At 38.8% G+C, this 14511-nt stretch overlaps 1 protein-coding gene across 9 annotated transcripts in view; it reads left to right on the top strand.

Moving 5' to 3' along the window:
- The window catches only part of utrn (utrophin), a 225825-nt gene that overhangs the window by 188863 nt on the left and 22451 nt on the right, over positions 1-14511 (top strand). For 7 of the 9 annotated variants that reach the window (XM_023279832.3, XM_023279833.3, XM_023279837.3 and 4 more), the window contains 4 exons: positions 2752-2888; positions 9304-9342; positions 9834-9899; positions 12114-12179. In XM_023279832.3, coding sequence (XP_023135600.2) covers positions 2752-2888; positions 9304-9342; positions 9834-9899; positions 12114-12179 — 308 coding nt within the window. The remainder of the gene's footprint in view (positions 1-2751; positions 2889-9303; positions 9343-9833; positions 9900-12113; positions 12180-14511) is intronic. The other 2 variants (XM_023279834.3, XM_023279836.3) reach the window with 2 other exon arrangements.

The raw sequence follows: 14511 nt of genomic DNA, 5'->3' as shown, positions 1-14511 counted from the left end.
GAGTTAAGAAGCCCAGCAGCCGCCTGCCTTGACTTTGAAAAAACTTTCTTAGTTTCAGCTGTGCTGCAGCAACAAACACTAAAACTGCAAGTTTAATATTACTACTCAGCTGTAGGCTACGTTAGTCACTCAAGAGTTTACTGATTGGAAGCTTTATTGGAAAGAAAGAAAGAAACAGGGTCTTCAGATAGAATTCAGCTTGTCCTTTTCACTTTTTGTCATTTGTTAGTAGTGCATCTTAAAATCTAAGTGCATTTTTTAGGGTTTTTGTACTCAGTAAACCAATAAAATGAAAGCTAAAACCAAAAAAAAAAGAAAAAAGCCAAGCAACCCAAAGATACAACAAAAGTGAATGTGATACCTTTTTAATCTTCTTGAAATGTCATATTAGGTGATTTATGTATATCTACATGTAACAATACATCCGATGGAGGTACAGCAACAATCACAGCAAATGAGTGAGACAGTCTGTGTTTGAGTGAGATCTTGAACTCAATGCTGATTAAAGAGTTGTGATATCAGGCCTCGCTAGGAGGACAGTAATCAGTGCAGCAGAGATATGGTCTGGGAGAAAATAGATGTTCATGACAGCAGCCTGGATGCTTCAGAAAATCGTACGAAAATCCGAAAGTATAAGACAAAAGATTGTATACACTGATTGAATGAATATTTGAAAGTATTAGCTCTGTGTCTGCCAGAAAACAGTCACAACTTATCACCATCACCACTTTGAGTAATGGCTGTGACAGCGGCTTACTGTCCATAGGCTGTTCAGCACAAACAAGCAGACTATGTGTGAGAATAAAGCCGTGAATGCAGCCAGATACAGGCAAATTATAGAGGACAGGTTGCTTTGCAGCACCAAACACACCTCTGACCAGTGCAGCTGTTGTTCTGTTTAAACAGTGACCTAAAGCATACAACCAGGTCGATACTGGAGTGCCTGTAGAACAATTATAGGAGGAGCCTTGAAAAGCTTTGAATCAAATCCAGGTGAAAGTCTGTGAAACATGAAACTTGGTGTTCATAAATGATGCATATTCAGATTAACAAAGTTTTTAAGACAGCGGAAACTGGTATGTAATCCCCCAATCCTTGTAGTTCTAAGCTGAACCCTCCTGTCAGAAGGGAATGGAACCCAAACTCGACGAACTCAACGTAACCCTCTGAACCCCAAGCAGTATTTGGGTGGTTTTTGTCACATTTCTGTCACATTTTTACTCACTGTGGGCTCATTTTTTGCTGTAATATAAAATCCCACATCACTGTTGGCTGCACCTTAGTCACTAGGGCTTCATGGTTGCACCTCAGGGCAGAGATTTTTTTTGTTTATTGCAGTTAAAAGTAACAGTGTATTTTTGATTAATTTTAAATGAGATAAGGGCTCAAATGATTTGGGGTAATAATCAAGATTTTAAGGTAAGATTTAGGGAAGTTTTTCAATGAAAGAGCATGCCACTCACCAAAGATTCTCTTTTAAAAACAACCTTTTAAATCCACAGGTTTCACAGGGCTAAATCCTAAAGTTCCGCTCAACTTTATTCAACAGCTTAGTGAATGTTTTGTTTTTTAATGTACTCTTTCTTTATGTCCTCTACAAACTTCAGTATAGCACATAATCATATTTGTCTTTCTCCCCATGCTCAAAACAAATTGTATTTTAGCTTTTGCCTTTGAAAATATCAGGCCCAGATTGAATAATAAACCAGATTTTGAGAGCCAGTTACAGATTGATAGTGGCTTTTGTGAGCCCCGTTGCGGTCATACAATAAGATTCTATCTCTCGTCTTTGTCATGCTGTTTATTTTATGGCCACAATATTGCTTTTTTTATTAGGTTGTGATGTTTATGGAAGTGACTGTGTTCATCAGTAATATAGAAGTCGCCAAAATTTGAACTGCGCTGTATGGATTACTGTACTTTCAGTGTTTTGAACTTTCCTAAGAGAGTTTGCTGTATTGGTTGACTGTGACGGTCTGTGACTGGTGTGTTGTTTTTTTGGGATTAACATTTTTCTAGTTGTCACAGTATGTCACAATAGAGAGCGTCCTGGTGGCCCAATCGTTCCAGCACCCACCATATTAGTGCAATATTTTCATTCGGTTCCAGCTGAAAATCTTTATTGCATTTTATCCCCCTTATTCTCACTCTGGCACTCTCTCTCATAATATTTTGTGTTTATATTATCTACCTTTTCAAAATCTACCCAATACAAGAGCAAAAAAAACACATCTCTTAAGCCACACGGGAAGGAGCTTACACAAAAACACACACACACAAGCACGTGTGTATGCATAAATTCTCCTCCAGCCTCAGTGTAATTGTTCCGTAATTGCTGTTGGTTTGCTCAAGCTACCATCTTAAATTGTGTGGATTAGTCATTAAGCTTAGTGAACTCAATGAAGTCTCTTCATTTACGCATATCTGTCAACTGTGGAGTTGTGTGTTTGCCTGCGTGTGTGTGTTTGTGTGTTTAGCGCTGGTTGTCTGAATCCTCTGCAAAGGGATTTTCTCTCCCTCTGGTCAGACTCTTGTGGTAATTTGCTGTTTGCTTGCGTGGCAGAAACCACTTGTGCAAGAGGAACACCTTTGCTAAGTATCTAATTAGCAAACACATTCTCTTCCATGCAAATGCTTATGCTGATTATGTGTGCACAAGAGACTGGAAATGCATGAACTAACATATACACTGCAATAAATAATATATAGCCAGCTCTTCTCTCTCTCTATCTCTGTTTTTTTCTCTCACAGACAACATCAGGCGAGGACATGCGTGATTTCACCAAAGTGCTGAAGAACAAATTCCGATCTAAGAAGTACTTTGCCAAGCACCCACGGCTCGGCTACCTACCAGTCCAGACGGTTTTGGAGGGTGACAACATGGAAACGTAAGTAACCTTTAAGTACGTTATTGAAACAAAGCACTGCTTAAATCTGACTGGCTGAAGTACAAAGCTGTAGTTTGTTAACCCTCTGAACTCCAAGCATTTTCTGGGTGTTTTTTGCTTGTTACATTTTCATTTTTTTGTTGGCTCAGTTTTGATGAAAAATAAAGTCCTCCTATGCTATGGAAATCCTACAACCATGACTAAACATAGAAAGAAAAATGTTTTCCTTATAGTATAACAAAATTACAAGGCCACGAATCATGAAAAAAGTCTTTCTTTCTTTTCTTTACAAAAATTGATACACATCTGGAATAAACCTTTTCCCAAGTGCCCACAGGTGGCCTTACATACTATGGATATTTTACTGCTTGCATTTTTTGATCTGTTTCCATACTTGTCTGTGTGTAGGCACATCCTGTGGACTAAAAAATAGCATAATAACAACAGCCATGCGTGTCCACAGATGTCCATGTGCGCATCTGCATAGGATTAAAATCAAGGCTAGAAAGGTGCTGTAGCAATTTCAGATCTGTCACATTCAGAAACTAGAAACAGAAAAGACAATCCACCACCTTTTTAACAAAAAAAAAATAGCCCCTAAATAGTAAGATCTGCAATTTTTTTTCACTTTAGGTAGTGTAAAATTTTCTAAATGTATTTTCTTTGACTTGAAAAAGCCCCTCAAGAGCACAAGACATTTTACATATACATATACAACTGACGTATAAAACTGATAGATGGATCAGTTTTGAATCTCTCTCTTTGTCATAAAAAATCATAAGGTCACAGGTTATGGATATTGTCATACTGGGCACTCTGCGTTACAGTATGTAGGGAGTGTTAATTTCCCACTCCACTGATGTGTTTATTTACCTCTCGATCCAGGTGTGGTCGCTGCACCGTAGATCTTACGTGTGCAGCTCTGGTGACTACGTCTGATTTATGTCCCTTCAGCTGCCAGCCATAAATCGCCCTGGAGAGCCGTTTAACTAGACCCACATTATGCAGATGCCTCAGACAGGCACCTCATCCTTCCCATGAGTGTGTCTGCCCTGCAGCCATGTTTGAATACCAGCCCATTTACCTCTGTGCTCAGAGACTGTCACACTTTGTTACCCGTTGTGGTGCTTCCTCGACATTTTATCTCTGTGTTGTCACCTTTTCTCTGCCCGTCAATATTTTTGTGGAATATGCCATCAGTCATTCACTCCTAATACTACATTCTGGCATCTCTTACTTGTAAACAACGTAGTTTTACGTCTTTAAAGTACCAACATCTCAGAGATGTTCATGCGTGCACCCCGATGAGTCGCCTGTTCTCTCACAGTAGATTTTCCTGGACTTCCAGCTGCACAGAGCCACTGCTCAGATGGATTGGTCGACCTCTTTCATCCCTCCCATCCCCGTTCGTCCTCCTCCTCACCTCCCACCTCGTCCCACTCTCACTTCCCTTCCTCTCTGAAAAATGACTCTTGCTGAGCTGCCTGGCTGATAAATGTCTCTAAAAGGTGAAGAAATTGAGGCGAAACACAAACGATCTTTTAAAAATATTGTAGAAGGGAATGGAGACTTAGAGAGATTTAGGGTTATTTCATGGTCATCGTTTTTCTGGCCCTTTACAACATTAGGTTTCTGCTGTGAGCTGTTGGGCTATCCATGTGCTGCCACAGGTTTGTGTACACAATAATTAAAAAACAACTTATCTGCAGTGTAAGCTCTAATAGATCTGGTACAAACATGTAATCAGAAATACTTACATTTAATCTAGCCCTGTGTTGCTACAGTTTAATGGCTTCTGCAGTCGACGTGCAACTAAAATTAACATTGTGACCTAAATTGAAATCTGCTTTTCTGTAATTGGAATAAGGCTAAGCTCCTGCTTACCAAGAGGAGAAATACATATTAGGGAAGCACCAAAACATGACTGCCGTGTTTGTTGCAGTATGATGATGATTACTCCCATTTTTTCAACTGTAAAATATGTATATATAGTAATATATGTGTGCGTGTGTGAACCAGTACAAATCAAATAAACTGAAATAAAGCACGAGCTACAAGAGAAGTATCCAAATTTCAGTTCCTTTGCTTATAGTTTTAAACCGTAATAAGAGACTTCATATTTAAAGTATCAGTCCAAATCTTTTTAATGCACTGTCAGGCTCCATTGATCATCTTAGCAAAGAGAAGTTCTAAAAAGTTGTAATTTTTAAAGTAGTGTAGCAGTAGAAGAGAAAATTAGATTGTCTGCTGAATAATTGCCCTCCCTAATGCACTCACTCGCTGTCTCTCTCTTCTGCACTCTTGTAACATCATTTCTTTTTCTTAATTCCACCCACTCTGTTTCTCTCCACCTTGAGAGAGCAAAACACCACCTACTCTCACCTCCCACTCATATCTTTGCTTCATTTCACGGCAGATAGGATTTTTGATTCGTCACAGCTATATTTGATAATGTGAAAGAACCATTCTAATGGTTTCCCACTCACTGTTGGTTTTTGCTTTTTATGCTACATAGCCAGATAGAGGAGACTAATCTCTGCAGCATTAGGCCTTGCAGAGAGGTTAATGGCCTTGAACGTGAATTTAAAAACTAGCTGTTAAGTCATTTTTTATTCCCAAAATAAAGTCTTGACAGAATAATTTTTTGTAGTTATGGAAAACAAAGTAGGTGAAAGAGAACTTAGTACCAGATTGAAGAAGTAAAAGCTTGCTGTAGAGTATGGACCAGCAAAGTAGTTTTTGAACTTAGACATTATTACATTAGCAAATAGTACAGTTTTTATATATGCACGTTTGCTTTATAGGTAAGTGTATACACTTTGGAAATTAATTTAAAATGAATAAAGCTCTCATAAGTGTCAAGTAAGTTCCACGTTTAATGATTCTTTGTTTCGATATTGTGTCGTGCAATTCCATTGTGAAAATTAACCAAATCTAAGCTTCAAATCATAACATTTCATCAAAATCACTTTATCCTAAATGTCTCATTTACAAATTTGCCAAAAAATAATCCATTTGCACCAGATTCTGTAAAGAACAGCAAAGAATTATGTGCTTAGTTCTATGACTAAGAAGCTGTGAGTGATTTAGCTGCCACCAACAGTCACCTGACAAAAATTCAGGGACTATTTACTTGAAGTGCAGGCTGTGTTCTCACAGAGCAGATAGGAAACAAACTAAAGTAGAAAAATATCTGTACTATGTAGTGTTTTCAAGTACTGGTAACACTTGTGGACACTTGGAAAAATGCTGTACGTGTTGATTACATTTTTTTTTTCCAGTTTTTGTAAAATAAATTATCAAAAAATTGACTCTTGTTTTAATGATTCAGACACATTTGCGTGTCTTTGAATCGTGTCTACCTCTAGCCATGGTTGTGCTGTTTCCAGAGATGTGCAGGACAGTATAATTCAGGTAAAAATGAACCCACAGTAAATAAAAATGTGACTACTTGGGGTTCAGAGGGTTAAGAGGTAGTTTTAGCTGTAGATACTCAATCCAGATCACAATAATTGTCACTGGCCAAGACAGGCTGCTTTTTGATGCCAGTGGACAAAAGTGAAGAAACAATTATTGAGTATGAATCAAATCTCACACTGGCACCCCACGCTAACACCTTGAGAAGAATGCATATCCAGATTAACAAGCCACTTCAAAATCTTCCATAGGTGTTTAGCTTGGATCTGGTGAAGCTGCAGACGTGATTCAGACAATTTTTGATAAATACCAAACAGTTTAAATCACCTCATATTCATTGTTTGTCCTTTGATTTGTCACCTGTCTGCATATTCTGTCACTTACATCCACTTAAACGATTTGTAAATGTGCACACACATGCAAAAGACATATGCATTCATGTTTATCTGTCAGTGTTACACTCACCTGCACATATATGCTTTTATTTCCTGCCTTCTAGCTGCCTGTAGACAAACAGGTGGAGGCGTGGGGAAACATAGCGCACAATTTTGACAAATACTCAAAGGGATGACAGTAGACTTTTTTGAGCAGTTCGTTCAGATTCTTCTCAGTCAGCAGTTCCACGTTTTCCAAAGTTGCCAGCGGGAACCACAGCAGTCCAAGAGCTAAAACTGGTAGTATTTGATGCAGCTTTTTCATGCCCCTCCATACAGGTTTTATAACTTGTGAGTGGATGTTTATTGATGAACCAAGGTATTTTAATTTTTTTTGTTGTTGTTAAAATGCTGCTAGTGTCATCCTGATATTGTATTTGGAATTCTATGTCCAGTTAAGTCTGACTTTCCCCCTGTGCGTTAATGCAAATCAGAATTCAGAATGCAGAGGTAGCTATAGTAGTAACCTTGCTTTTAGCTATTTTTAACAAATTCTCATAATGAATAGAATAGCAAACAGTCTCACATCAAAGCAATAAGCCTCAGCCTGTTCAAAGTTTTAGCACAATACCAGTAAAAAGTTGGACAAATTTGGGTGATCATCTGCTCTCTACACAGCCATCAACCTTTGTTGATAACAATCATCTCCTGAAAGACAAAATGAACACACCGGCTGCACCTTCGGGCAAACATGTGGGCGAGGGCACATGAAAAGATGCAGCAGTGGCTCTGAGAACTTAGCTCAGCCTGCCTTACCGACCCTGATCTTTTTTTCTCTCTCTTCTGTCTGAATCTCCTGTTACAATTTGAATTCTCCTCGCAGCTACAGAAGTGTGCCTACATTGGACCCCCCGCTGCGAGAAACATAGTCACCATGCCGCACGCCTCCCTCTGAATTTTTCCACTTTAATGTGGGAACAAACATGCAAGGCGAAAGAATGTCATCTTACCGATTTCTAACCAGCATCCTCTGTGAAAGCAGCATTTTTTAGATAAGAACGTGTCCCATTTGTTTACAAATAAGAATTTATGCTCTGCGTCTCAATAACAACAATTATCGCGGACTAGAAAACCAGAAGCTTTGTCTGGTTTGTCATATTTTATTTAGAGAAACTCTGTGACCAGTATTCCTTTGCGTGCTTGTTTAACTGTTTTGTACTACTTATATAAAACCTACTGCACTGCACCCAATAGCACATGAACCTGAAAATAGGTTCTACTGTACTGTTTTTTTCCCGTCATGCTATTTCAGTAACTCCTACAGGAAATAAATGAGAAAAGGGAATGAATTTGGGCCATAACGTCCTGTATGTAGGAGGAAAGTGTAAAACCAATTTACTGAAATATGTGTGACAGCAGCAGAATCACTGTTGTATGTGTGGACTTTCACACACACACACAACCAGCATATATTTCACTGCAGTGACAAATCCAGTTGCCCAATTTGAGTTTCTCAAAATTCACTGACCCACAAATTTTCACACACAAGTGTTACGAGTCTGTTTGGAAGCAAATTTTAGACAACATCACAAGTAGTGGTAGGGATGTCCTGATCAAGTGTTTTTTTGCGAGTCATTTAATATTTCATTTCTGTGGCCTGGTTCCATAGTTCTAGATAGTACGTACTACAAGTATATTAAAGTTACAAAAACTGCATTTCTGCGTCCAAGCTATTCCTTACTGTTACGTAGGAGAGCTTTTTTTTTTCTTTTATTGAACCTTTATTTATACAGGTAATCTCACTGAGACAGGGGGCCTCATTCTCAAGAGAGACCTGAATTGCTGTAAAGCTCCTGCAGGGTGCTTTCTGAAATGTAGCGTGGAGAGGATAGGATGTACTGTGGCTCCAGAAGCTTCAAAACAGGACAAAAACCTGTATTCTCTACACGCACATCAGAATATGTTTTGTAGAATACTTACTGACTGTCACTTGGACTATGGGCAGTTCCATGTTAGCAAGCAGAGCACATTATGAGGGTTTAGTTAGCGATGGGCACCATGACAAAGACGTATGTGATGCTTAATGGCCTTAATGGCAATCATTTGTCTGTTGACTAAAATAGTGATTATCGGCACAGGAAAAATGTCTACAGGGCTCAGTTTATGTTACCAATTAAGCTATTGATTAATAACCGCTGATTGTAGATTTAGACAACTTTTCAAAACATGCATCCTGAGCTTCCTGCCGTACATCGTGTTTTCTTTAAAACACCCATGTGACAGCGGATGCAAACCAAGAATCAAGTTTAGGTTCAGGCCGATCTTGATCAGTTACAAAATGCCTCGATCGGTCCTGATGCTAGCCCTTGAAATTGGATCAGAACATCCTTTGTCGCAAATGCTAATCTTAACCATGGTGTGTAAATCAGTCACTCTTTTACATGCCTTCCCTGTGTGTTGAATTCAGTCGGCCAGCAGCTGGACACACTTTTCCTTCCACTTTTTCCTCCACCTGCTGTGTTTTTGTCTCTGACCCACTGAGTGGTTTTGACCCTAAAATGTTTTGTGGTACCTTTACTCTCCCTCCATCCCTCCTTCCCTTCCTCCCCCCGATTCTCTTACAGTCCCGTCACCCTCATCAGCATGTGTCCGGAGCAGTATGAGTGAGTATCTACACTACCAGCAACAACACGTTGTCTCCCGACTGGAATGCCTCTAAACAGCACCTCCTTCACTCCCTTCTCTCCTCACTCGCCTCCCTCCCTTCACCCACGTCCTCCCTCCAACAAAACCGTGACTGCACTGCATGTTGCCTGCCTGCCTGCCTCCCTGATCCACTGGCTGAACATGCGACCAAAAAACCCTCCCCTACTGTCTCCTCACCCTCACCCTCTTCTCCTCACCCAACTAGCATTCAGTTGCTCATCCCAGCAGGGCTGTCAAAAACCATCCAACCGCTCCGTAGATCATCCTGCTCTCCTATTTCTCTTTTTAGGATCATCCGATTTGTTTTCTAGGTGATGTTGTGAAGGGCCGTTGTGGCTGTGTGTGGATGAGTGTGTGTGTGCGCATGTGCCTGCAAATCTGTGTGTGTTAATGAGGTTGTATGAGCACGCTGAATCTCATTCATCTCCATTACCTCATTCATTTCCAGGCTGTCCCAGTCACCTCAGCTCTCTCATGATGACACCCATTCCAGGATAGAGCAGTATGCCAGCAGGTACGCTCTGCATCCTCCCATCACCATCTCATCAGCTCAGAAGCCACAAAGCACACATACAAACAGCTGCTAACTGCATTTAAATGTTGCACATTTAAGAAACAGCTGAAGAGCTTCATTATAGAATGAAAACTCAAGTGTTTATGCATGTTTTTTATTGTTTCCTACGAATAATGAGTCATTGTTGTTGCAGATCTTTTTCCAATGAATATAATTGTGTACAAAAAATGTTTTTCCACCCCTAAGGTTGCAGTCCCCTTCCTTTTAAAATGCTTTACTAAGCAGCAATAACCAGACATGGACAACAATAAATGCATATCTGACAACCAAATCAAATCTGTATAAATTAAAAGCCTGGAATAAATGGGAAACAGTAGTTGTTTTGAAGCGAGGGAAAACACTATATAATGCTTTTTATTAAACTATCAATAGAAATGCAGAATGTATACAGGTATGTGATTTGCAGTAAATGGAAATGAAGTTGAATGAAAACCAATAATGTTATTCAGTATCATAAGATGCCTGTGTGGTGCAGACATTTTAAATAATGGAATGGCTTTTTTGTCTTTCTTCTGTTTATTTTCATTACTGTGAAACACATCTCTAATGACACTTTAGGCTCAAAAATACATCCTGCCAATGTCTATCAAAGAGTCCTGTTGCTTATTTTGGGAAACTGAACTTGCTCTATTGAGCCGAGACATTACAATAACAGGAAAAAAGAGAATGACAAAGGAAAAATGAACAGTTTTGTCACTTCGAAAGATTCTGCTTGCAGATGATAGAAGTAAAAGTTTTTTTCCCCACTTCCTGCCCAAACAGCACCAGAACGACTGATCACAATCATTAAAGTCTGGAAGTTCATTCTCATTACACCACATAAATATAGAATAATAATTATCTACATAATTATTCCAAATGATGGAAAAACACTATTTATTGATTAAACTTGATTACAGTGGAAGGGTTCTGATGTCGTCTTATGGTTTAGTAGATATTTTGGTGCCAGTGAAGGGCAAACAGCAAAAATCATGAAATGCTAGTTTTAATGTTGCACGTCTGCTTTTTATTTTGTGACAAACGGTGTTCGCATACATTAAATGTCAGATGACTGTCAGAGTCTGGTTGGTGAGTTAACTCAGAAGACAGGCAGGCAGCCGCCCACCACTTTGGCTGTAACATTATGGATCTGCTGCTGAGATCAGAGCAGCAACAGATCGGCCCGATGGCTGTTTTCAGCCTCCTGCTTCAAATGATCTTGCTGTGTACGTCAACACACCCATGCACACAGCATGAGAGCTGCAGTCGATCATTAACATCATCACCAAACTAATGTTCTGCTGCACTTGGATTGAAATCCTGTCATTTTTTTATTTTTAGATCTGAGTAAATATTAAGATCCATAAATATGCTTGTATAAATCCCATCTTAGCAATAAATTAATTTACAATCAGCCCAAATCTTATCTTCTCTAAAGTGTACAAAGGTTACTCATGTCGAAACACAACCCAGTGTGTACTTCTACACAAAGCTTTAATCATGAAAAGTCTTCTGATGCAGCACTGCTCTGTCTGGCCTGTAACCTTCCACTGGCCATACACCATTAACTTTCACTCAGTGTGTCTGGCTGCATAGTTTTATCAACAATGACACAGACACGAACCCGTGAATTGCAATTTTAACTGGAATACAGACGCTGGCATTAAAGATATATTGCAGCTTATTGATATGCATAAAGAAATGTAGACATTTATGAGATTTTACTTTGGAATTATACTTTCTCCATCCATACAGATTCTGTCATAGTTCAATTTCATAATTAAGGATATGGCATGAGTTTAGTAAATATAGGCTTGGACGTGTGGAGCACGACTGCTTTAACAGGAAACCACATCCACATGTGCAGCACACAATCACACATCTCTGCTGCACATGTATACATCCACACACACTCTTAACACTGTCTCAAAAATAAAAATGGTAGTGAAAACTGCTTTTATATTAGGACATAGACTGCATGAACAGAATTATATTGGTGACTGCAGAAATTATTATTTTTCCATAACTTTGGTCATTTAATTTGTTTTGAGACTTCACTACATGCTTCAGATTTTAATTAATGTGTGACTGTGCTGTTGAGATTCTCATTCTTTTAATGCTGGTCTTTTGCATTTTAAATGCTTTAATTTTTACTGCTGATGGTTTAATTCCCAGGTTGGCTCAGATGGAACGTTCCAATGGCTCTCTGCCCACAGACAGCAGCTCAGCCACTGGAAGCATGTAAGTTACTCTCCGGCATTTCCACCATTTTTCACTCTTTTTTTTTTTTCACGTCAAACACTTTTTAACCCTCTGAACCACAAAAACTGTCCGGCAGAGTTGGAAATCTTGTTTCCTTAATTATAAATGCCAAATTTGCACCATTTATCAGAGGCAGAAGCAATAGAAACTGAAAGAATTGTCAGATTTTCACCTTTCCAATGGTGCTTGAACTACTCAGCTGTGACTTGATGTTCTGGTGGTAAACGAACTAAATCTAGGCCTAAAAGTGAGCTATTTAATCAAAATCACTTTATTTTACGTCCCAATAAATACTTACCTAAGCAGATTCTATAAAAAAAAAATAAAAAAATAAAAAAAACAACTAAAATTCTGTACTCCTTGCCAGTCATGTGACCAAAATTCATTGACTGTTCGGCTTAACTGCAGACTGTGTTTACACTGAGCAGACAGAAAACAACTATAAAAACAAATTAATGTAGGCAGTAAGTTCAAAGCATTGACAGATTTCAAGACATGTCGTAAACATGTTTCTATAAGAATCTTGATTTTTTTTTTATCTTCATATACTGTCTAAATGTGCACATAAGCTGGAATTCTCATCCTCCAGAATGACATAAGCTAATGTGTTCACTTTTACCAAATACAGATGAGCAGCGATTGCAAACAACCGACGGTTAGTTGGAAAACGCAGGTGACGTGTCTTGTTCATGGTTGCTGGTTTCCTTGTAATGCTAATACAGCTCCAAGTATTCTGTTTACCTGTCATGATAATCTAAGAGCTTGCCTTGCCTAACTCCAGAGTATAAAAGCCAGACAGAAATAAAAAGGTGGCTTTCCACATTCCTGGAAAGAAATCAGGAGAGAGTGTCTGTGAAATGAGGAATGTTTTGAGAGAGCAACAGAAGTATGAGCTGAAGGGGAAAAGACAATGGGATGTGGCTGAATACAGTGGAAAGGAGAGGACTTTACAAGAAAAGTAATGGATTAGAGTGTCAACAAAGTGAGAGTGACTGCTCTCAGGATCTCTGATAACAACAGCGCTATCTTTGATCAGAGGAGATGAGAACATGGCAAAGCGAGTAAAAGAAATCACAAAAAAAAAAAGAAAAGCGGGAGAAGCTGATGAGGGGCATGAGCGATGAAGCTCTTGATGGTGTGTGTTAAGGCATGTGTGTCTTGTGGAGGCCATTCAAGTTAAAGGACATATTGGCCCCTTTTCCCAGCCAAGATCCTAATCAGGGAATGAGCTTTTGAGGCTCAAATGAGCTCACGGACACACTGGCACATGCACCCAGACAGAAACGCACACTCAGACGGGCACACGCTTGGCACTGTGTTCTTGTCTTTGGAGAGAATTACTTTTTGCCTGTTTTGATAAGATGCATGTAGATCTCCAAGATTCCCCAAATAATAGATCGTCATGATAAATTTAGATGTATGCATGCATGTGTGAAATTGATTTGTGCATGTAAAGAGTCAAAAGATTTTCTTTTCAACTTATATCAACTGGGAAATACACTGAGGTCAATCATTAACAATATAACTTACAAGAATAAAACATAAATAAAGCCTTCCACAGAAATGTAAATTAAAGGCAAATGAAAAAAATAATAAAACCTTAAGAATAATTACAGCAATTAAATTGAAAGCAAATCAATCAACTAAAACAAGATTAGATGCAAGTGAAATAAAATGAAATTAAAGATTTAAATTGCCTTCAAGATAGAAATGAGTCAAGCTTTAAATTGTTCTGCATGTTATTCCAGGTTGCAGCTGCTCAGTGAGTGAAATAGGATTTTCCAGGCTCAGTAAGAACAGCCAGCACCTGCAGCGTAATTTTATCATTTGAGCATATTGAATCAGGGCTTTACAAAGGGGCGGGCACCCCACCTTAGTATACAGCTCACAGTGATGGGTATTATAATTGTCACTGGTAATAAATCGTAGTGCAGAGTGATAAACATCGTCCGGGTGTTTGAGAGTCTCAGCCGAAGCACGCATGTATAAAATGTCACCATAATCTAAGACTGATTGGAAAGTTGTCTCAGTAAGCTTCCTATTACAGTGCAGAGGGAAACACGTTTTATTAGTTTTAAAGAAACCAATTTCCTTTCTTAATTTGCTCACCCATTTGGCCCCATGGTAGAGATAATAAGATTATCATAATTTTCCTGGCTTTGTTGAATTTAGTTTAATCTGCATTAAGAACTAATTTATGGTTATTCAATCCAACTTGTAAATAAGCAAAGCAGTGCTGTAGGGATTTAACAGCCGAATGTATGGCCTCCACGTTATGCTACAAAATAATATCATCAGCATAATGAAAGAG

This window comes from Amphiprion ocellaris, chromosome 12, assembly GCF_022539595.1.
Source record: "Amphiprion ocellaris isolate individual 3 ecotype Okinawa chromosome 12, ASM2253959v1, whole genome shotgun sequence".
Classification (NCBI taxonomy): Eukaryota; Metazoa; Chordata; class Actinopteri; family Pomacentridae; genus Amphiprion; species Amphiprion ocellaris.
The sequence above is the reverse complement of the archived record's forward strand: the minus strand, read 5'-3'. Positions and strand labels throughout refer to the sequence as shown.